The sequence below is a fragment of the Hyperolius riggenbachi genome, chromosome 8 (assembly GCF_040937935.1).
Source record: "Hyperolius riggenbachi isolate aHypRig1 chromosome 8, aHypRig1.pri, whole genome shotgun sequence".
Classification (NCBI taxonomy): domain Eukaryota; kingdom Metazoa; phylum Chordata; class Amphibia; order Anura; family Hyperoliidae; genus Hyperolius; species Hyperolius riggenbachi.
The window spans coordinates 204,989,917-205,015,678 of NC_090653.1; the positions used below are offsets into that span (position 1 = coordinate 204,989,917).

At 40.3% G+C, this 25,762-nt stretch overlaps 1 protein-coding gene across 2 annotated transcripts in view; it reads right to left on the reverse strand.

Annotated features, from left to right (window-relative positions):
• PTGS1 (prostaglandin-endoperoxide synthase 1) overlaps positions 1-25,762 on the reverse strand; it is a 156,659-nt gene that overhangs the window by 73,390 nt on the left and 57,507 nt on the right. For both annotated transcript variants that reach the window (XM_068249717.1, XM_068249716.1), the window contains 2 exons: positions 22,044-22,187; positions 13,746-13,927 (listed from right to left, as the gene is read on the reverse strand). In XM_068249717.1, coding sequence (XP_068105818.1) covers positions 13,746-13,927; positions 22,044-22,187 — 326 coding nt within the window. The remainder of the gene's footprint in view (positions 1-13,745; positions 13,928-22,043; positions 22,188-25,762) is intronic.

A 25,762-nucleotide genomic window follows, 5' to 3' on the forward strand; every position in this document is an offset into this window, starting at 1 on the left:
TCAGTGATAACCTTTCCCACCACATTCCTGAACTCTTATTTACAGCTGTTTATACAGTACTGTTGCTACATCCCCACATGGAATAATGGCACTGCCTCTCCATAGTCAAGTGTTCTTATTTATCACTGTTTATGTGTACACTCACCTAAAGAATTATTAGGAACACCTGTTCAATTTCTCATTAATGCTGTTATCTAATCAACCAATCACATGGCATTTGCTTCAATGCATTTAGGGGTGTGGTCCTGGTAAAGACAATCTCCTGAACTCCAAACTGTATGCCAGAATGGGAAAGAAAGGTGATTTAAGCAATTTTGTGTGTGGCATGGTTGTTGGTGCCAGACGGGCCGCTCTGAATATTTCACAATCTGCTCATTTACTGGGATTTTCAGCACAACCATTTCTAGGGTTTACAAAGAATGGTGTGAAAAGGGCAAAACATATAGTTTGCAGCAGTCCTGTGGGCGAAAATGCCTTGTTGATGCTAGAGGTCAGAGGAGAATGGGCCGGCTGATTCAAGCTTATAGAAGAGCAACGTTGACTGAAATAACCACTCATTACAACCGAGGTATGCAGCAAAGCATGTGTGAAGCCACAACACACACAACCTTGAGGTGGATGGGCTACAACAGCAGAAGACCCCACCGGGTACCTCTCATCTCCACTACAAATAGGAAAAAGAGGCTACAATTTGCACAAGCTCACCAAAATTGGACAGTTGAAGACTGGAAAAATGTTGCCTGGTCTGATGAGTCTCGATAGAGTCAGAATTTAGGCCCCTTAGTGCCAATTGGGCATCGATTAAATGCCTCGAGCTTTTGAGCTACCTGAGCATTGTTTCTGACCATGTCCATCCCTTCATAACCACCATGTACCCATCCTCTGAAGGCTACTTCCAGTAGGATAATGCACCATGTCATAAAGCTCGAATCATTTCAATTGGTTTCTTGAACATGACAATGAGTTCACTGTACTAAAATGGCTCCCACAGTCACCAGATCTCAACCCAATAGAGCATCTTTGGGATGTGAAGGAACGGGAGCTTCATGCCCTGGATGTCCCTCCCACAAATCTCCATCAACTACAAGATGCTATCCTATCAATATGGGCCAACATTTCTAAAGAATGCTTTCAGCACCTTGTTGAATCAATGCCACGTAGAATTAAGGCAGTTTTGAAGGCAAAAGTGGGTCAAACACCGTATTAGTATGGTGTTCCTAATAATCCTTTAGGTGAGTGCATGCACTATATGCTCACAATAAGTGATAAAACTGAAAGTTTTGAATCAGGATGATTCAAAAGAAAATAGTAAGCTTTCAGCTAATAAGCCTTCTTCAGACTGTTGACAGACACTATTCCTGTTGGCTAACATGGTGCAATACTCTACTGTCACTTAAGTCATAACAATGGCTTACAAATGATTACTACTATTATTATTATTATTATTATTATTATTATTATTATTATGTATTTATATAGCACTGACATCTTCCACAGCACTTTTCCACAGTGTATATATAGACATGTCAAGGACTGCCGCTTAGAGGAGCTTACAGTCTAATCTGCTGTATGATGTAGACGAAACACAGTCATAAGAGCATGGTAATGTAACTGCATCAAAGCAGTTGGGCATACTCAAGCAGCTGATGACAACAACAGTTAAATAAATAAAACTTTTAATATATGATCATATGATCATCTGAAAATTCATATGAGCTGCTGGCATAACAAATAGACTTAACATATTTTGCACATGAATGTAACCTCCATTATCTTTTAAGAGGTGCTACCAGTGATAGCCTCCACATTCCTCCAAAGTTGAAAAAGTTACGATTTTCCAGGTGTGCAGGAATTGATTTTAGGGTTATTGCAGGGACACGCAGGCATCACAAGGTATCTGGTAATAATACTAGTATGGGCGTGTTTTATGACATGAAAACAGGTTACTTGTTGGACACTGGAAACAACCTGTGTCAGGAAGTGAAAAAAATTATTACATATACAAGAAGTTTTGAATCAGGATGACACCATTTATTGGCTAACTTAAAAGAATAAGAGTAAACAAGCTTTCGGCTGTGCAACCTTCTTCAGACTTCAATCCTACTTGCTTACAAGCTGATGGAAAAGGCAGCTATATACATGCAACATCGAAAGGGGATACGTAGATTTTTTTTTCTTTTTTGCAGGCATAAATACATGTCATTAAGATGCCTTAAAGAGAACCAGAGACCACAGAAAAAAATATGTTATACATACCTGGGGCTTCCTCCAGCCCCATCAGCCTGGATTGCTCCCACGCCGCCTTTCTCCACTGCCTCTGTCCGCCGGAACCGGGTCCCGTCATTTCGGCCAGTCGACGCAAGCGCAAAGCGCTTCCTCCGTACTGCGCAGGCGCATGCGTACAGAGCCGGAGGGAGCCCCTGTGCAGGTGGAAGACTGGTCGCTTCCGGCGCAAGTGGCGGGACCCGGTACCAGCGATAGAGGCAGCAGAGGGCGGCGGCATGGGATCGATACAGGCTTATGAGGCTGGAGGAAGCCCCAGGTATGTATAACATATTTTTTCATTTTTTAGAGATCGTTTGTCTCTGGTTCCCTTTAATTGAAACAGAACATCTCAATGGATTCTTAAGAGGTTGTTTGCTAATTAATAATCAAATTATTAATAATTAAACAATCATTGGGACATGGCCCTCTTCCTGGTTTTGTTTATATTTCCGTAGTTGAGTCCAGGGAGGATGTTAGTTTTACTGATTTGGGCCTCATAAGTGAGTCATAAGAGGACTGTAACCTTATTTCATGAAAATTTTGTTAAGTTGATTCAGGTGTTTGTCTGTGTCCACCCTGTCAGAACAAATACAGTTGCTCCTTTGCTGTAAATTATTGAGTTATTAATGTGTGTGGGGCATCACATATCTCCCTTGCTCCAACTTTGCATCATTAAGCCTCGTTTCCATGTCTGCGCAGCGGGCAACGAAGGTGGCCGTCACAACGCACAACTACTATCCCCAATGTGGTTGGGATCCCATTAATTTGTAATGAATAGAATCCCACTGTGAACATGCAGAAATGCATGCAACTATTTGTTGCAATTCTGTAGTGAATGGCTGTGCATCCTATGCTCTTCTGATGCCCCTGCGGATCGCATCACTGTAGTTTCTGATTTAAAAAAAAATTGAAATTAAGTAATGCTGCTCTTTCTCTTGTGTGATAGACATTAACCAATCCGCCTTGTGTATCTCCTGATTCATCAGAACTGAGTTGTATCTGTTAGAGGAGAGACCAGGCACAACATCAGAATCTGTTCTATTTTTTCTCTGTTTCAGAATCTGTTTTTACTTTTTCTTCATTTCTTGAGTTAGAGAACCCAGGTCTGAGTCAACAAGAACGTCATCCAGATTATAAATGTCAGCAAAAAAATGAACTTCTCATCTATGTAGAATCTTCCTTAAAAACTTCTCATAGAAGATGCACATTTGTATTTTTATAAGCATTATCTTTTAATATGTCCTGTGATAATTTACAAATTTTGCACCTAATAAAAGCATTTTATGTACAACATTTTACATTTTATGTATGCCCTATGCACTGTGAATGCATCTACTGCTGTACAATTAGCTCGAATGTATGTACTCTACTGTATGTCTTTCACTATAACATCACCGGCCCTGTATGCGCCAAAAATAATTCTGAGTACAACCCCGGTTTACTTGGCGAAATAAACGATTCTTATTCTGATAATAAAAGCATTTTATCTATAATCCGAAGAAAAGAATTACCGGTAAACAAATACACTGTTTTGCATAGCATTTTAGTAAGAGGGATTTTTGGAGCTTTTTAGCCTCTTACACACTTCTAGAAGTTTTGGTTCACCATGAGTTTTCTGGGCAATCTGTAATGCAAATAAAAAAATAAGGTACTCTTCAGGGCTTGATTTGGACCAAAGAGGTTGTATAATAGTATCAAAACAATCTGGATTCGCTCAGGTAACTTCAGCGATCTCTGAGAATCACCACTGAGGAGAGCATGAGTGGTCCAGAAATATTGGACGGTGTATTTAAAAATTGTTTTCACTTACGGTATGAGGAAAAATAATGCAGCCCTGTGCTGAGTTATTATATTGCAAAATGGCTCACTTTAAAATGTTATAAATCTTGTTTTAATGAATGTGGAGTATTCCTTTTTTTTCCAGTTTCTTGGTTTTGTAAACAAAATACAAGTTGTTTGGGATATGGTAAATCACGCATGACTGTGAAGTATTCCATTTTTTCCAGTTTCTTGGTTTTGTAAAAAAAATAAAAGTTGTTTGGGATATGGTAAATCACGCAAGAGAAATAATCAGGGCCAGTTGGCAGTTACTAGTTAGTAGTTATTGGTAGCTTAGGCTTAGTGGTCTTTACAGGAAATGTTTTATTATGTCAAAGTATGCAGTCAGTGTAAGCACAGCTGGGGCTACTTTTCATGTTTTTCTTTTTTCCGCTGCTAGGAAACTGCACAAAGCGTAATTCAGAATGACTTCTAGATTAAAATGATTGATTCTGTCCTTGCAGCATTTAAACCAGTATCTTTGGAATACTTTACATATAGTCCGTTTTGAACTTTAAAGTCATATGACAAAACTGCATAAATGATATATTTAAAGTATTCCTGGGACACACTGGGTGAATTAAACTGAATACATGAATCAAAAATTCAGTAATCAAAATTTACCTTCAATTAAACCTACAAACTCCAATTGCTTGAAGCTCCAGATATACAGGGTGCTGAAAAAATATTTGATTGTCTCCTGTAAAAATTAGCATTGCTACTGTGTACCCCAGTCAATGGCTTAATTCACTAACAAGGGGATTCTGCATTTAAATGAACTTTCATTTTATCTTTGACTTCATCTACTTATATCTCTTCATCTGCTCATAATTTAGACATGCAGAGTGTATATATATATATATATATATATATATATATATATATGTATATATATATATATATCTTGAAGTTTTCCACATTTTGTCACATTACTGCCACAAACATGAATCAATTTTATTGGAACGTCACGTGAAAGACCAATACAAAGTGGTGTACACGTGAGAAGTGGAACGAAAATCATACATTATTCCAAACATTTTTTACAAATCAATAAATGCAAAGTGGGGTGTGCGTAATTATTCAGCCCCCTGAGTCAATACTTTGTAGAACCACCTTTTGCTGCCAGTCTTTTAGGGTATGTGTCTATCAGCTTTGCACATCTAGAGACTGAAATCCTTGCCCATTCTTCTTTGCAAAACAGCTCCAGCTCAGTCAGATTAGATGGACAGCGTTTGTGAACAGCAGTTTTCAGATCTTGTCACAGATTCTTGATTGGATTTAGATCTGGACTTTGACTGGGCCATTCTAACACATAAATATGTTTTGTTTTAAACCATTCCATTGTTGCCCTAGCTTTATGTTTACAGTCGTTGTCCTGCTGGAAGGTGAACCTCCACCCCAGTCTCAAGTCTTTTGCAGACTCCAAGAGGTTTTCTTCCAAGATTGCCCTGTATTTGGCTCCATCCATCTTCCCATCAGCTTTGACCAGCTTCCCTGTCCCTGCTGAAGAGAAGCACCCCCAGAGCATGATGCTGCCACCACTCTATTTGACAATGGGGATGGTGTGTTCTGAGTGATGTGCAGTGTTAGTTTTCTGCCACACATAGCATTTTGTATTTTGGCCAAAAAGTTCCATTTTGGTCTCATCCGACCAGAGCACCTTCTTCCACATGGTTGCTGTGTCCCCCACATGGCTTGTGGCAAACTGCAAACGGGACTTCTTATGCTTTCTGTTAACAATGGCTTTCTTCTTGCCACTCTTCCATAAAGGCCAACTTTGTGCAGTGCACGACTAATAGTTGTCCTATGGACAGATTCCCCCACCTGAGCTGTAGATCTCTGCAGCTCATCCAGAGTCACCATGGGCCTCTTGACTTCAAGGGGGCCGAATACTTTTGCAAGCCACTGTATATATATATATATATATATATATATATATATATATATATATATATATATATATATATATATATATATCTTCAGCAAATTATTCCTGTTGCTCACATTTGTTGTGAGTCTGCTTTAAGAGGAACCTAAGTTGGAAGGTATATGGAGGCTGCCATATTCATTTACTTGAACAAAAAGACAAAAAAAACACCAGTTGCCTGGCGGTCCTGTTGATCTTTCTAGCATCAGTAGTGTCTGAATCACCCACTTGAAACAAGCCTGTGGCTAATCCACTCAGACTTGAGTCAGATCAACTGATCTGCATGCTTGTTCAGTGTCTATGGCTACACAAAAAAAATCTAACCAGAGGATCAGCAGGGCAGCCAGGCAACTAGCATTGTTTAAAAGGAAAGAAATATGTCAGCCTCCATTTTTCTCTTACCTCAGGTCCTTTTTAAAAGGCAAATCCTAGAAAATAATCTAGTCCATGATACGATCAAAGAGATTTCCCCTCACTTTCTGTCTTGGGGATCTCCAAGGAGTGTTGTGATATGCTGAGGACAGGAAATGAGTGACAGCACTAAAAATCTCATTGGAAATTTTAAAGGTGGCCATTTACAATACAGTCCCCCGGACAATTGGTTGTCTGATTTGATCATTATGATCAATGGGAGACAATTGTTTGGGCCCACTAAGGGGAGAAAAACTGCTAAACAATCTGATCAAATTGATTGAATTGATCCAAAAAAAACAACCGATTCCATTAATCTGATTTCACAATTGTTCATCCATTGACTCTTTCCCACTCTATAAAAGTTGTTTTATTCCTGCTGTGGAGTGTAAGTACCAGCATTTCTTCTGATGTGCAATTATTTACTTCTGTCTCTGACACCCTTTCAGAGATCGCCACATTTTCTGTCTGGAGAGGAATTGATGGAAATGGAACAGAACAACAATAAAAACTCAAAAGTGGTTCTAAATCTCAACCACATTTTTTTTCCTAAAATTACCATAACTAAATTTTCATTAGCACATCATCATAATTGCCAGCATTCTTTTACTGGGATCCAGTAAAGAGTCTTGGAAGTAAAGGACACTGGCACAGAGAACCAGTCTAGTTTACAATTTGTAAACACAATGGTAATACAGTATAAAATCCTTCCTATTATAACCCTAATCCCACAGGCTGACTGTCCATTCACTGCATACTTCCTCCAAGATGAACAGCAGAACGATGGAAACTGGCATGAAGCATATTTTTCATACCAGGGCAGGACACATTGTTCTGGAAATTCGGACTGGCTTTAGTTCTGTACACATTTCCCACTCAAATCATTATAAAGCGTCATCCATATTTGGAGCCAGCATAGTACAAAGACTTCTGTGATGAAATATTGCACTTGGGCATGCATTATTACTTTATTTCACAATAAGTGACAGATTCCTCTGCACACCGTTGGGTGTGTTCCCCATAAAAGCTGCTGCAGGCTGTGGAAGATAAATCTTGTACACTGTAATATATCTGCAAATTGCCAAACTCATAAAAGATTACCACTAAACTTACACAGCTCAGTTTTGATTTTACTTGTTGTCTGAATGTGAGTTTATGAAATGGCACTTTCCTAATCCTTTGCCACTCTGATGCAAAACATTTTTTTTGTTATGAATTATCTGCACTCTCTCATTCTCACCTCAAACACAGTCGATGTTGAAGTGCCAGGCATGACATGTCATTGGGTCTTCCTTCTGAAACATTGTGGTGAGGTGGACGAAGTCAGATTGGTTCAAAGGTTCTGGAGATGGGGGTTGAGGGATGTATTCATAACAGTATGAATGCCATTGAAGTGGAGATGTTGGCGGGATGAGGATTATGCATGGCAAATAGAGGCATAGAGAGACACATGATAAAGTAGGCAACCAAACATAAGTGTGGCATCATTTTGATGAGGTGTTAGTGCCTCTGCTGCATTTGTTCACACCATGTTTTGCTTTTCTGTTGCTCCTCCCAGTGGTGCCAGGATGTTTTTCAACAATTTATCCAAGAACCAGCACACTCAAAAAGTCTTCTAAACTTATAGACTTTATTTATTAGAACATTTATTCACAATCAAAAATATATATAAAATCGTGACAGATCCAAGGAGCATTCACAGTAATTGGATAGCCATCAAAGATGATCAATGTCCATCAAAATCTTGGTTCCCTGAATCAAAAAAGGCTATACAATTGTGTCAGTCGGGTAGACAGAGTTATAACATCATAGGCCACAATATTAAGGCAACAGACATCCGCCTAGAGCTGTTTTGGGAGTGAAGCCCATCTTTAAGCCAAGGAAGAAGGTTGGATGAGATGAAAGGTAAATTTAAAAATCGGGGCTACCCAGACCCTTGAGGTCCGATTCTCAGCCTAATAAGAGGAGGAGGGGTTGTAAGGGGGACAGAGTACCATTTTTCACAAAGCACTGTATAAAGGAAGTCTATACATTTAGAAGACTTTTTGAGTGTGCTGGTCCTTGAGTAAATTGAGACGTGTCTGGCCTAGTGCTCTGGCAGACTTACCCTACACCTAATTCAAGCTGTGGGGGAGTGAGGCCTGGAAACCACTTTCTACTACGCAGGTTGTTCTTCAACCACACCATCCTTATATAGACAACTGTCTATGCCCAGTCCTGTACATTTGCAATATTTAGAGCAAAAGCATGGCTAGCCTACTGCATTGTGTGAGACTTATTGCTCCTCCCTTCTGATCATGTGGGGAGCATGGACCAACCCAAAGCACTGTGATGATAAAATATAGTGACACTATCATTCTGAATTTGCATCTCTGTTAATACTGCATTCAGCACTACATAGCTTGTCTACCATGCCCCCCGCATTATGTTTACATCTGTACCCCACACCTTTGCAGATGTTATGATGAGAAATATCGTTACTCCCCCCCAACATCTTACTATTGGAACACACCTCCTATTATCTTTCAATACACAGCACCATTACATGCTTCCTCTTTGCTACATTCCTTTCTACTATCTAGTCCCCACATAATAACCGCAGCACACCATTATTTTTACTGGACACCCCTCCACACCTATTTTCCCTTTCCCGAAATATCATACACATTCTTACAGCTTCCACATTCATTGGCTTAGTGCAATCTTTGCTATACTTAGCTGGCATATATTCTCTAGCCTTAAGTAATATGGATGTCATGTGTATATAGTCTACACAGTTACTCCCATAATGCATCACTCCCGGACAATCACACACATCAAATTTTCATGTCCCTGAAAAAATAGATGTGTTTAAAAAATACTGGATTATAGGACTTACAAGGTAGTGGTATTACAAATTTAAATAATGCAGATCCAAACCCACTAAACTAATATTATGTAGAGGGCCAAATAGAGCTAATAAAAACACCTCTACTGACAAAATATTTAAGTGCAATTTTGTCTTCCTAAAAAAAGACTTTTCCAAGTATACAAGATCCGCAGGAACAATAAGTTGCCCCTTAAACAATTAACCTCCAAGGGTTTTTCCCCCTTAAAAACCAGAGCAATTTTCACCTTTCATCGCTCCTTTCATTCATTCGCCCATAACTTTATTACTACTTACTACATTTTATGGCTGTAATTTGCTTATCAGTGAGGTTTACTATATTCCCGACAAGGTACAGACAAGACAGAAGATGTCACTTGCATGCCTGAAAATTAACTATTTCAGGTGGCAAAATAAAAAAGAAACACAGCCTGTTTATGAAAATGGTTTGCAATATACATAAATATGTTTATCTTATCATGTCACATGCCACCTCAGTACACTTTAATGAATCACTTCCAGTCCCAGACAGTGAATCAATATGCAAACAACAGGTCTGCCTTAAGTGCTAATTACAATATCCTAAAATAGGAGAAACTGGTGTCAATATCTGTCAACATATTTACTTCAAAAAAATCAAAATTTCTGAGCTAAAGAACAAAACACATTATTTACCCTATAAGATAATCAATATTAAAACATAACCTTTATTGGTACCTATATAAAATACGCTGCATATATTAAGTTTTGACAAAACGAGGGCAGGATCTAGTAGCAAGTGGGTTGTTTAGCTCGGTTGATAGGTTATAGAAAACAACCCTAAAATCACTGTGCTAAAGGTGCAAGAGAAAATAATAAAGCATTCAAATATACATTCCAATATACAATTAGTCAAATAGAGCGACATGCTCTCGTGCTCTAGCAGCAGCTGCACTTCTGTCCCCTGATGAAGCCTCCAATTAAGGGGGGTGAAACATGTTGGGTTGGTGTGTGTGTGTGTGGGGGGGGGGGGGGGGTTTAACGTGAATTGAGTGTTTTTAGGGTTGTTTTCTATAACCTAGCAACCAAGCTAAACAACCCACTTGCTCCTAGATCCTCCCCTCGTTTTGTCAAAACGTAATACTTACAGCGTATTTTATATAGGTACCAATAAAGGTTATGTTTTAACCACTTGAGGACCACAGTGCTAAACACCCCAAAGACCAGGCAATTTTTTTCAAAATCAGCCACTGCAGCTTTAAGGCCAAGCTGCAGGGCCGCACAACACAGCGCACAAGCGATTTCCCCCCCCCCCCTTCCCTTTTCTCTCCACCAACAGAGCTCTCTGTTGGTGGGGTCTGATCGCCTCCCAGTTGTTTCGGGGTTTTTTACAAATATTTATTGTATTTTTTTTTTAAAGTAACTTACGTATTTTTTCCCCTCCCGCCCCCCGCCAGCCAATAATAGCTTCAGCCTATGAGAGCCGATCGCTCTCTTGTGCCCCAGGGGGACAGTCATGTCACACACACAGATCGCAGCACTGTACTAAGTAAAAAGACTGCGGTTTCACCGTCTAACAGTCTCCGAGTGGCAATCGCCGCTGGTAGACTGAAGGAGGAGTGGAGATGCAATAGCCGGCCTCAGGACTAGATGCCAATTGGCATTAGGCAGTCCTGGGGCTGCCGCTGCAATCACGCCCGTTGGCGTGACGCGGTCTTTAGGTAGTTAATATTGATTATCTTAAAGGGTAAATAATGTGTTTTGCTACATATTTACTTCCACAAGTAGCAAAACAAAAGTGAGCAGTAATTTGTATATACTGTCTATATATTTACTTCCACAATATATTTCTCAGGACAGTCACAGAGCATGAACATTGTTCTCTCATATCCCTGAAAATCCAGACATACATTTTTTTAAAAAACCCACTGATTTACCATTAGCCTAAATAGGAAACACTGATTTATTGCACACAAGTTCTTCAGAGACACCAAAACAAGCACATAATATTTTAAAATATTTTTTTTTTCAAGATGGATTTACCTCCTCCAGATTTCCCACCTACTGAGGTATACCTTTTTACCAGGCATCGGTTTTCTTTAATGTTTGTGTGACTACTACCCTACACAAGGAATAAACTACAGATCAATCTTTCAGTAGTTTTCAGAAATGAACAGAAGCAGAACTATATTGGGAATACAGAGGTGCTGAGGACTGTGGTGCGGAGGACTGCTTACCCTTCTTCCCTTCTACTCAGGGGTCCATTTTCTAGATCAGGTGTTGTTGTGGCCACACTTGTTATGATTGGAGGGATCTTAATGGCCACACTTGTTGTTTGAACCGTGGCAGATGGGCCTCCAGTCTGTGGGAGTCAACAAGGGATGAGGGGGAAATGGGTATAAACATTGGAGGGCCCCATAAACCTTTTTGGCTTGAGGACCCAATGATTTCTAGTTATGCACCTAGATATGAGTAGACATTATAGAGTGGTTGGTTGCTATAAGATGTGAGTACACAATCTTCACCTTTCCAATAACTTCTGGTATAAAGTGTGCCTGCATTTTCCATGCCCCTATGTGATACACTCATCTGTACACCAACAGGTAAAAGGGAGCAGGAAAATCGGGCAAATATGAGAAGTAGACAAACATGGTGCCGCCATTCACTCTAAATTTTGACTATCGGGCGCAAAACTGGATGATTTAGACCCCCATTAAATAGTGGTAAATTTTTAGTTTTGAGAATTAATGGTTTGTAAAATAACGTTTAAAATTCATTTTGACAATTATAACTTTTTGTAAATTATCATTTTAACTGTTTTAACATTTTGAAATTCGTTTTAAGAATTATAATTTTGTAAATCGTTTGAAATGTATTATCTTACAAATGTATCACTTATGGTTTTTAAATGTATTATCTTACAGATCTACCGCTTTTTGTATTTACATTATCTGCAGCAGAGAAAGGGTGATTTTAGGGTTAGGCTTCAGAAAGGGGGGTCTTGGGGTTAAGCACCACCAGCAGGGTCTTAGGGTGAGGCACCACTGGGGGGCTTAGGGTTATGCACTACCAGGGGTGTCTTAGGGTTAGGCATCACCAGGGGGGTCTTAGGCTTAGGCACCACCAGGGGAGTATTGGGGTTAGGCACCACCTGGGGGGTTCTTAGATTTAGGCACCACCAGGTTAGTATTAGGGTTAGGCATAACCAGGGGGGGTCTAAGGGTTAGGCACCACCGGGGGAGTCTTAGGGTTAGGCACCACCAGGAGTATCTTAGGGTTAGGCATCACCAGGGGGGTCTAAGGGTTAGGCACAACCAGGGGAGTATTAGGGTTAGACACCACCAGGGGGCGGTTTCTTAGGGTTAGGCACCACCAGAGGGTCTTAGGGTTTGGCACCACCAGGGAGGGGTTTCTTAGGGTTAGGCACCACCAGAGGGTCTTAGGGTTAGGCACCACCAGGGGGGGGTCTAAGGGTTAGGGATAGCTAGAGGGAGAGTTCTGTGTGAGAGTAGGGTTAGGTTTAGTAGTTATAAAATATCCATAATAGTTACCAATGTTTTACTACGCTTATTACGACTGTAAATATATTTTCTTTTTCATTGTTATATACTATATTTAGTAATGTTAGTTTTACCCAACAATTTTTATTACTTTCATTTTAATATATTTATTATTTTATTTTAGATAAAGATGAAGAGATGATAAAAAAAATCCTAAATATTTGGCTTTGCAATACTTAAAATCATTAAAAATGACTTTAGACACAATTGCTAATTTTAACCTACATTTACTTGCAAACCAATATATTTCATTATCATTGTCAAAACAGTATGATTTCAGCTTTCTCCTGCATCCTTTTTTACGGTGCCTCTATTTCAAGCATGCAGGAAAACACTGTACTATCAGAAACACGGTCCATTTTCAATCTGGTTCATAGCCTTTTACTGCTGTAGAGGAATGCCAAGGCTCTATGACACATATGTTGTCAGCCCATAGACATTCTGATTGTAGTCTGAACTTGTCTATATTACAGGCAACTTATTTCTAAGTGTGCACTGTGCACACACATTCTGGAGACAACATAGCAATAAAAGCATAATTAGAAGGAATAAGGTCTTCAGGACCAATTACATTTTATCTGTAGAGTTACCCAAGGCTAAATTAATTAGTGTAAGCTATTTTAAGAAACAGAAGTAAAACAAGTTAGCAACCGCCTACAGAACTGATTTCTTGATGAACCTTCCTTTCTGTATAATGGGAAGGCACAACATGCCAGATTTGCAGTTGCAGTTGTAGCTGGCAGCCCTTCAACCACACCCATCAAAGAGGGATCCCGCTGTACCAGAGACATTGAACAGGGAGGTCTGCTGCTTAAGTGATGTCAAAACTCCCATCTAGTGATTAACTGCCCGAACAGAAATGTTTACCCTACCAAGCAGATATCTCAAATGGAATGTGGAGATAAAAAATGTAACTTACCCCATGACCAAATCCTTTAATGAATCCTCGTCCCATCCTCCCAAACGTCTTAAAAAACTGATGCGTAAAATGCTGAGCAAAGAAGGCAAACATAAGGTTTGTTTCTTGTGGGTCAGGAATAAATTTCTGCCGTTTTAGAAAAGTCTCCACCAGTAACGTGGCGTTTGGCAGTTCCATCTTTCCTGCATAGAAAGATTAGGAGATGAAGACTTTAATGAATTGGTTGCAATGTCTGAGTACAGTTAGAAGATAAGAAGGACCACACAAGCTGCAAGTTTAACCACTTCACCGCCCTTCATTATGTCAACAGTGGCAGTGCTGCATCATTTTACCCTTTAAAGTGAACTCGAGGTGAGAGTGCCATATTTGTTTCCTTTTAAGCAATACCAGTTGCCTGGCTGTCTTGCTGATCTGCTGCCTCTAATACTTTAAAGGTGCCCATACACTCGTCAGATTGGCAGCAGATAGATAAGAAATGCATCTGATGATCTATCCGATGCGTTTTTAGAACATTTTTTACCAGGATAGAATTCCAATAGATTTCAGTTTGAAATCTATTGAAATTCGATCTGATGGCATTTTTTTTGCCATCAGATTTCCATTAAGGCCAATGCAAACTGATAAGCAATCTCATCAGATCGACCTAAATTTTCCACCCTGCCAGTTCGATGGAAATCCATCGATCGGTCGATTGGCCAACCGATTTGCAAACGATCGATCGATTGATCGGGATCGATCGGTCGGCCAGAAAATCGGCTGAGTGTATTGGCCCCTTTAGCCATAGACCCTGAACAAGCATGCAGCAGATCAGGTGTTTCTGACATTGTCAGACCTGACAAGATTAGCTGCATGCTTGTTTCTGGTGTAATTCACTATTGCAGCCAAATAGACCAGCAGGGCAGCCAGGAAACTGGTACTGTTTAAAAGAAAATAAATATGGCAGCCTCCATATACCTCTCACTTTGGGTTAACTTTAATAACTTTTTCATTCATTATAGCATCCTTTGATGCACTGCTGAACTAAACCAACTCTCGGTTTATTTATCATAATTAAAGGCTGATAGAAGGAGAGGAGTCATAAAGAGGACCGTATTTATAGTGACCTTAATTTAGTCTAAACATTAACTCAATTAAATGGAGCAATAGTAATAGCAATTCTGCACATCTCAGCTGCCAGAATGCTTATTAAAACGCTTGCTGCTTAAAACAAAGTCTGCCTGTTAAAGTAATTGAGTGCACTGTCGATTCATATGAACATATTTTGCCATTTTATTCTGGAGAGATGGTAGAAAAGTGGTTAAAGTTTTCATAAGTTTAAATGATAACACAAGTATAGACACCCTTCTCATCCCCTCAAACTGCTTAAAAAACGAAATGTATTTTCCTACCTAAGATTTCAGGATACAATGTGACCTAGTGCAAGTCCAGTCCATGCTTGCAATTGTTTACAATAGTGATGTTATCTCTTGTTTTTCTTAAAGGGTCCCATGCACATGCTGGATGATCATCAGGGAAGGCAACTGTCTGATACCATCTCAGCTGAGAATCTACCATGTGTGCAGCTGACTCACAATGGCTAAACGACAAATGAGCAACAAGCACATTGCTTCGCTGCTTACCCACCTGCTGGAAGCAACTCTCCTTCGCTATGCTTATACCCCAAATTGACTTCCTAATGTTCATTGCACAGTAGTTTAGGCCAACAGTAATTGCGCGTCTGTACACACCTTTAGTAGGTATGCACAAGGTTTCAACAAACTGTTATATGATAACCAGAGTGAAATGTAACAAATGGCGTGGTTTAGGCAGGTTTCAGAAGGTGCATTGCATTTGTAAATGGTGTTTGTGTCGTGTCAGGCCTGACTAGTCAGGAAATGATTTCCACATTTTCAGGAAATAATTAACGGCCCCCAGAAGTGAAGTTAGAAGTATTGTGTATAGACAGCCACTGTCATCATCCTCGGTTTCTGTCCTAATACACATGGAATATTAACTCACCAACTTGCAGTTCCTGATACTCGCAGTGGAAAAATAAAATATGATGTAACACTGACAACTGCATAGGAAGACTCAAAAAATCATATGTATTTGTGAGCAGGGGCCAGTTTAAAGAGAATCTGTACTCTAAAATTCTTACAATAAAAAGCATACCATTCTATTCATTATGTTCTCCTGGGCCCCTCTGTGCTGTTTCTGCCACTCCCTGCTGCAATCCTGGCTTGTAATTGCCATTTTTATCCAGGGGGCCTGGAGAGGGTGTGTATAGCTTCTAGCCAATCACAAACAGCACAGCACATTCCACACATTCCAGCCTCAGCCCGACAGAGCCGACAGAGGAGAGAAGATTAGATCATATAACAGAGATAATACAGCCACTGTGCAAATAGGAAAGGCTGCAGTTAGACAGAGCACATTAGAAAAGGTATAGGAACTTATAGGATAGAAGAAATAAGGATGAAAATTTTGTTACAGAGTGAGGACCTTTTTCAATGGGGGACATTCCAAGATGGGACACTTTAGAAGTATTGTGTATAGACACCCACTATCAAAATCCTCGGTTTCTTGGTCTCTTTCCACTCCTATTTCATGGTTTTGTGCTAATTCTTCTGATTGTAGCCTATACCCCTAACCAGGAACATAATGGATAAAATTGCTTATTTTGTACAATATTACTTTAGAAATTATGCAGTCAGTGTTTGCTCATTGTCAAATCTTGCCTCAACCTCTCCTCACCCTGATTTACATTCTTTATCACAAGTGGCAACTTTACTTTACTGCTGGCAGGTGCATCTTTGCGGAATGTTTGTTTACTGAGTGTTTCAAACTGAATAGAAATAATACTGCTCAACCAAAATGTTCTGGGAGGAGAATTCCACACCATAGCAACAAATAATAGAATGTAGTCAATTATTCAGAATACCCACTTTTATGTGAAGTATCCTGATTTCAGCATCAGAAACACCTTTTATAGCTATATATTGCTCTATATTGGTATGTAGGCTCGCCCTCTCACTGAGGCTTAGGGTGCGTACAGACATGCGACTATAGTCGTTTGAAACGATCGTTACCGACGGCATTGCCCGACGATCATTTGTAAAAAGTGCACAAACGATCATTAAAACGACCGACCAACGAGATATGTCGTTGGTAAAGAACGATCCATTCTGCCAGATCTTTTCCAACGACCATCGTTCAAAAAGTAATGTCTGTACAACGATCGGTCGTTGATCGTTCGTTCTCAAAGCTTTGCACATGCTCAAACAGTTCTTTTTGACACTTGTGTTTGAAATCAGTTTATACATCATGTTGCGCACGCAACGATGTTCAAAGTAGCCTTTCTTCAAACGATCATCGGCCGATACCTCCTTTAACATCGTTCGTCGTTCAGAACGAACGATCGTTATCGTATGTCTGTACGTACCCTAAGCCTAGGCTGTTTGATATGCAGAATTCTCCCCCCACCACCACCAACAGAGCATTCTGGGAGACCAAAGATCATTTATATTGGCTTTAGAACACTCAGTAAACAAACATTCTGCTGAGATCACCTGCCAGTACTAAAGATGTTGCCATCTGTGATACATTTCAGAAAGTAAATCAGGGTGAGGAAAGATTTTTACAATTGGCAAACACTAACTGAATATTTTATAAATGAATATTGTAAAAAAAAAAAAGTAATTTTAGTAATTGTATTCATTGTGTTATTTTTGAATACAGTTCCTCTTTAACGTTTAGCTGATATTTTATAAGTAAAACTTATTTTATTTAGTCTTAATAGAGAAGGTTCGTGAAATTCTTCTCCACCTTCTCCTCACTAAGTATTCACATGGATTTTTTGATGCAGGGAATTTAGTCATCTGTTTAGTGCGTACACGACTCCCACACCTTACATACACAGTGGGGAATGCTCTGCACAAATATCTGCTGATTCCTGGCCAATATTAAATCAACAAACTGTTATATGATAACCCGAATGAAATGTAACAAATGGCGTGGTTTAGGCAGGTTTCAGAAGGTGCATTGCATTTGTAAATGGTGTTTGTGTCGTGCCAGGCCTGACTAGCCAGGAAATGATTTCCACATTTTTGAGAAAGAATTAACGGCCCCCAGAAGTAAAGTCAAGTTCGAGTTATTGTGAATAAACAGCCACTGTCATCATCCTCGGTTTCTGTCCTAATACACATGGAATATTAACTCACCAACTTGCAGTTCCTGATACTCGCAGTGGAAAAATAAAATATGATGTAACACTGACAACTGCATAGGAAGACTCAAAAAATCATATGTATTTGTGAGCAGGGGCCAGCTTAAAACAAAATGAAGACCTGTTTAAATGGGGACCTTTCCAAGTTTGAACACTTTAAAGGACAACTCCATGGAAAAGTAAGTAGTTAAAATCTGACAGAACCGACATGTTCTCATGGGGTATTCTCCAGATTTTCTTTGCTTTCAAAAGAATTTTCTGAACGGCAGTTTAACCGCTAAAATAGTGACATACCAGCCAGCCTCCTTACTCACTTGCACACTATTTTGTAAGTCAGACTAAGCAACTGCTGTTCGGGAAATGCTTTTGAAAACAAAGAAAGCCCTGCAAATCCCCCATGAGGCAATGGGCTAGTCCAAAACCTGTCGGTTCTGACAGATTTTAACTGCTTACTCTTTTCGCTGCAGTGATCTTTTTAGTGACTTACATGAAATGATTGTTACCTTATGCTCACCTATAACAGGGACATTCCTAAACGCACCTGTAATCCTAAACAGGTAACTTCTACTCAATTTCTAAATAAACCCTGGGACAATGTGTAAATTAACATGTAACTAAAAACACATTGCTAGGATCTGCAAATCATTTAACCTTTACATGTATTTGTATATAGTACAAACATAACACATCAGATGTTAAAATTGACAAATGTTACTGTTTTGTTAGAATTATATGCTCATGTTTAATGTAATGCTAGCAACATCTTTCATAAAAGTTGGGACAGAGGTAAAAACTGTACAGTGCAAAAAAAAATTGTGGTGGGACGTCTTACAACTAATCAGGTATCGGGTAAATTTAATTGGCAACAGTTCCATGACACAAGTGACTTTAAAAAGAACATCCTCAGAATTAAGGTAGCCATACATCTAGTGATTCTGATTCAACTGACAAAGCGATCAACTTTATTAAGAAATCGACTTCAGTATGGTTGATCGAAAGTCGATCGACTAGTGGCCTACACACTACAGGTGATATCCTATGCTATTCACCTTCACTAATCGATCTGACCGATGTTGTGTCTTCATGCTCTGAATATAAAAATCGATTCAGAGTCCATCGAATGACATATGAACAGTAGCCGATTCCTGTGTGATTGATCAATATCTTGCATCCTGCTCGATCAACTAAGCTGGTTGATTTGACATGACATCAGCCACTTTTCAACTATTGGGCATACTGGAACACATTCGATTCTCTCTCGATTACCTCTCGATTGTACAAAATGATCTAATTGAGTGGTCGATCGTACAGCCAAATTGATAGATGTATGGGAACCTTTAAAGTACACAACTTTGTAAAAAACTGAAAAATTCCTTCACAGCAAGTCACATTACTTACTGTTGTGAATCCAGCCCGATCTGCCGCCACTTAGTTCCTCCTCCACTGAAACTGACCAATACGTTTCACTGAGTGGTGGATTTCTATTGATCAGTTTCAATCCTATGGGTAGCTGTCGGGGCTCTCATTGGTATTGCTGTGCATGTTCCCAGCGGCGAAGGACCCAAGTGGTGGCAGTGAAGAAGTTGACAGGACAGGAGTACAGAAAACAGGTGAGAAGACAAGCAAATGGATGGGGAAAGGCCTAGTGTGAACGGACATGGTCCATCCCATTGGCTTTCAATATTTCTGTAGGCACTAGCGGTGTCTGCAGTGTCCGGAAAAGTTGTATTGGTCCTAAGTTTGTGTTTTGATTCAGCTGCAGAATTAAACTGACACGTTTTAATCAGACAAGACTGTCTGGAACTTATAGCTAAAATAGCATCCATTTGTCCGTTTTTTTCTGCTGCGGAAATGGTGTGAACCTATAATGTTTCTTGATGTGACATTACACCACCGGTGGTAGTACTGAGGCCTCACTTATACTGTGTGTGTGTGTGTGTGTGTGTGTGTGTGTGTGTGTGTGTGTGTGTGTGTGTGTGTGTGTGTGTGTGTGTGTGTGTGTGTGTGTGTGTGTGTGTGTGTGTGTGTGTGTGTGTGTGTGTGTGTGTGTGTGTGTGTGTGTGTCCGTGTGTGTGTGGGGGGGGGGGGGATTTTAGAGCTTACCTTAGGTAGTAGAAAGACTAAAACTACCACTGGGCGTAACTGTGCACATGGCATGTATAGCTTCTACATAGGGGAATGCACTATTAGTGTTGAACAATATATACAGGTTTTGGCACAAAATATGTTGACGTCCAGACAATTATTTTTTTTAGAGAAGACCTTGTTTATTTCAGTAAGACAGCACCAATGTACATTATAACTACATTCTACATGTACTAAGACATTATGCTTCCAAGAATCTGAGTGCTAAACAGGCCTGCCAGCCCAGACCCATCACCCATTGATAACTTCTGCAGTATTAAGAAACAAAACGTATTATAAAAGGAACCTCAAATTGTTAAAGGACAACTGAAGTGAGAGGGATATGGAGGCTACCATATTTATTTCCTTTTAAGCCCCTTTTCCATGGATGGCTGAACTGCTCATTTATCGAGCAATTCAGCCGCCCGGGCTGCTGGCTACATGCACAGTTTGGCTGCAATTACATGAAGCTGAAGAGCAGCGTTTGGTAACACTGCACGTGCCACATTTGACACACGGTGATGTTACCTGTGCCGCTGTAACAAGCACCTGGCCAGTGGACGGGAGCAGCTGACAACGGTGAATTCACCGCTTTTAGCTGCCTATGGAAAATGTCCTTAAACAGTGCAAATTGCCTTGTTGTCCTGCTGATCATCTACCACTTATACTTTTAGTCATAGACCCTGAATAAGTATGCAGATCAGATGTTTGACTTACTGTAAGTTTGACTAAATGTAATACTTTTTTCCACTGTAAAGAGAAACCGTAACCAAGAATTGAACTTCATCCCGACCAGTAGCTGATTCCCCCTTTCCCATGAGAAATGTTTTCCTTTTTACAAACGGATCATCAGGATCTGTATGGCTGATATTGTGATGAAACCCCTCCCACAGTGTGATGTTCCTTTCTTTGAACCTCATTGCATTGTGGGAAATAAAAGCTGTTTACAGCTGGGTCCAACTGACAAAAAAGCAAGCAGCATCTCCTTCCACTGACGACACTGCCAGCAGTAAAAATGTCACCATGTGGTAAATGTCAGAATGTAAATCAGGGAGAGGAAAGATTTTACAATGGAAAAACAATGACTAAATCATTTATACATAATTATTGTAAAAAATGAAGCACTTTTTTTATTTCATAATTTTCACTGGAGTTCCTCTTTAATGTCATACATTCATGGCATTCATTCAGCTGGTTACAGTTACTGGATTGCTGCCACATACTTTATGCCAATCAAAAACTGTAACATCTGAGCTCAAAATTTACACACTGAAACCAGCAAGACAGAAATACATATCATCAGCAAACATTCTTCTAGTGAAGTACTGTTGGTTACTGTCTGTGTCCTGTGCAATTCATTCTTATCCTATGATGCCACAATGGTCAGGAAGTAAAATTGGTTGAGTGAAGCGTCTCTAGTGAGAACACAAACAGCAATAAAACCTTGAGGGCTTGCGTCCAACGCATGCAGATTCGCATGTGGTATGCAAGTGAATGGGCCTGTTTCCACTGTTGCGTTGGTGATGTGCGTTTTCTTGAGCGGTGAAAAAAACGCACAAAAGAGCCAACGAATTCGCCTGAGAGTGGAATGCATGCGAATCGCATGCAATGTATTTAATAGGGAAATCGCATGCATTTTCACGATGCGTTTTGCCGCGAATTCGCATAGGTACCGATGTAATTTCACACAGGCAGTGACATGGTTAAAATCATATATACCCTCACCTATGCGAATTCGCGGCAAAAAAACGCATGGGGAATCGCATCCGCATGCGATTTCATCAGCGGTGGAATCCAGGCGATTCCGCACCGCAATAGTGGAAACGAGCCCTTAAAGAGGTTCTAACCCTTTCTTATTGTATTCTCACTGGCTACAGTTGGTTTTAAATAATATGCAGCAGGAAGCACAGCACAGACAAACATAACCATCAAACAAATATGACTAACCAGACTGCTGAGAAGCATCTTACCTTTGGTCCCCATAGGAGTGGGACAGTCATCTGGCACAGGTGGTAGAACTCTTGTGAAGTAGCTGACATTGGAATATGCTTCCCAGCTGATATAGCCATACGCGGAATTATAGGTGGGTGGGCTAGGTATCAGATTGGATCGCACTAAAAGAAAAAGTCCAGTTCTCTTAGTTAGGATTATGAAAAAAAAGCATATTTAAAGACTGTTTTAATACAAATCAACCTACTCATTAGAATTATTTCTGTTTTGTATAGAAGCCTCTGCAGCAACAGGAAATACAGTAGTTCCTGCACATGTGGCACATTGTCAGACAATTTTGATTCCGTCTGATAAACCCATCAGAAAACAAACACATTGCCTTCAAAGATCAAATTATCTAAATATTTTCATTGGTTATCATTTCTTTTGATGACTGAAATGTAAAGAGAAAAGATCATAAATAAAATGATCAATTTTCAGTTAATAAAAAAAATGTAATGACCATAAACCTGACCATACAGATTGCCACCGCGTACGTTAAAAAGGGGCGCTGGGAAAAAAGGGCGCGGGGTTTTAAACGATAAGCATGGATAACGTTTAAAAATGTATTGTACTGTATTTCGTTTAAAATTAATGTTTTATAAAGTTATAAATCATTAAATAATGTGCATTAAATCGGCAATTGTAAAAACGTTAATCTTTCGTTTAAATAGTGAAACGTATAATAACGTTTAAAAAAAAAATACTAAGTAACCCTCCCTGTACCTACCCCTAACCCCTAGACCCCCCTGTTGATGCCTAAACCTAAGACCCCCCCTGTTGGTGCCTAAGTAACCCTCCCTGTACCTACCCCTAACCCCTAGACCCCCCTGTTAGTGCCTAAACCTAAGACCCCCCTGTTGGTGCCTAAACCTAAGACCCCCCTGTTGGTGCCTAAACCTAAGACCCCCTGTTGGTGCCTAAACCTAAGACCCCCCTGTTGGTGCCTAAACCTAAGACCCCCTGTTGGTGCCTAAACCTAAGACCCCCCTGGTGGTGCCTAAACCTAAGACCCCCCTGTTGGTGCCTAAACCTAAGACCCCCCTGTTGTTGCCTAAACCTAAGACCCCCCTGTTGGTGCCTAAACCTAAGACCCCCCTGTTGGTGCCTAAACCTAAGACCCCCCTGTGATAAGCATTAATAAAGTTTCAAAAACATATTGTGCGGTTTTTTTGTTTAAAAATAATGTAAAAAAAAAATTGTACTGTTTTTCGTTTAAAAATAATGTTTCAAAAAAATATTGTACTGTTTTTCGTTTAAAAATAATATTAAAAAATGTATAAATCATTAAATAATGTGTAATCATGAGAAGCAGTTATAAAGCATTAAGTCTCCGGGCGCAGCTTTTAAAACGTTATTTTTCTCCGGCGCCCTTTTTTCCTATCGGGCGCCCATTAAACAATATTTATTATGGGAGTGAATGGCGGCGCCCGATTTGTCCACTAGCCTCCTGCGCCCTTTTTTACTGTTACCATTGCCACCTGTGTAGGCACCATTTAACCTGATGATGATGAGGTCTCTGTACTTGAAATCTTGGTTCTACGAACCCAAACCTGTCATTCTTGGAAACCTCTGTCCTTTTCTCTGTTTGCATTCATGTTCACACTTTCAAGTCTTTTTCTTGAAATGGTATCAGGAAGAGTCAGAAGATGTGTTCTAATGGATATCTGGGTGCCATTTTCACTTATTTCCTGTTGTAACTCTGGCTACAGGAAGGGAAATGTTTTTTTTCAATGGGAGCATATAGTACTTACACAATACATTTTTTGGCTTTGCTGAAAAGTCCTTGAGCCTCTGCTGGGTTTTTAATACTGCCTCTATCCCCATTGGAAACTTTTTTTTTTATCCCTATCACATCAGCTGCAGTAGGAAGTGACAGACATACATCTAAAGCTAGGTAAGCACACAGGATTTTTGTCTGCCCATTGCTGACCAGAAATATCTTTAGATAGTGTGAGTACAGTTGTCCCCGACCACACTGTCAGTGTAGTTGATGATCCATCATGTTTAATTACTAATGACTGACCTCTATTGTTCTTCTGTAGAAGCAAAAGAGGAGGTGAAGGAGCACCAACGCAAAAAGGATTGTAGTGTGCCCAAGCCTAAGGTCTCAGTACCTGGAAACCAGTCCATCAGCACTCCAATAAGGCTGGCACCATGGCCGGTTCTAGACTTTTTGCTGCCTGAAGCAAACTTGTGAGAATGGGGAGCAGAGAAGGGGGAGCCCCAGGTGACGGAGGGGGGTCTGGCCCCCCTCCCCACAGCTGTGTGCCCGCTCCTCCTTCCTGTGCTGCTACCCCCTCATGCTGACTTGCTCACAGCAGGCCCCCTATAATGGTTAGCCTGGCACTGCCTCCAAACTTTTGCCGCCTGAGGCAGACACCTCACTTGGCGTCATGGGTGGGCCAGGCCTGGCTGACACCACAAGTAAATAAAAATGTTTCTCTATATTCAAATGTCATTGAAATGACGTTATGTCAATATAAAAGTAGAAAAAAATAGACCCTCCCCCTCCCTTGGTGGTGCCTAATGCTAAAACCCCCCTGGTGGTGCCTAATCCTAAGACCCTCCCGGTGGTGCCTAACCCTAAGACAGGTGCTTACTATGACCTAACTTCTCCCTACTCTCACAAAGAAACCTCCCATGATTGTGGCTAACCCTAACCAACCTGGTGGTGCCTAACCCTAAGACCCCCCCTGGTGGTTCCTAACCCTAAGACCCCCCCCCTGGTGTTGCCTAACCCTTAGGGTGATTACTGGTGATTACTATGGCCTATCTGCTCCCTACCCTCACACAGAACCCTCCCCTGGTGGTGCCTAACCCTAAGACCCCACCAGTGGTGCCTAACCCTAAGACCCCCTGCTTGTGAATCCTAATCATAACACCCCCAACCCCCGTAGGGGAAGCCCTTTTGTAACCGAACTGAAAACCTTGTATCCAAAATGAAAACTCGGGTGCCCTTTTCACCACCTTGCAGCTGAGATTTGCAGAAATAACACTGAAGTCTATGGAGGTGCCCTTATAATACAGATGGCTCAGGCGCCCTTTTCAACTGATTCCGGGTGATTCTGCAACATGCTGAATGTAACAGAAAATGTACAAAAATCTAGTGTAGTATGAGTAATATTATCTCATCTGGGTCTATAAAGGAAAGTGGAGAAAACATGTTGATAAAACTTTCAGCATAGTACACAGGCTAGAGTGTTTGTGGCCAAGGTAGGCAGCTAGGGCCACCTCTGCTGAGTGCAGGCTGAGCCCATTGTTCTCTTTACAACCACCACTCCATTGTGTGCTAAGCTGTCCTCCCTCTGCCCATCTCCATAGAAACAGAACACATTGCTAGCCTGTAGGAGGTCAAGTGCTACATTATTGTGGGATTGTGGGTATAATTGTGGGATTCAAAACAAGGAAGGATTTATTAAGATTTTATGGGCACGGAAAAATAGTGGTAAATTTAATTAATCAAGCAAAGCTAACCTTGGGGTTAAAAATAGAAAACAATCTGCTTGAAAAATTATGCAGCCACTGCTTAAAGGATACCCGAAGTGACATGTGACATGATGAGATAGACATGTGTATGTACAGTGCCTAGCACACAAATAACTATGCTGTGTTCCTTTTTTTTTCTTTCTCTGCCTGAAAGAGTTAAATATCAGGTATGTAAGTGGCTGACTCAGTCCTGGCTCAGACAGGAAGTGAC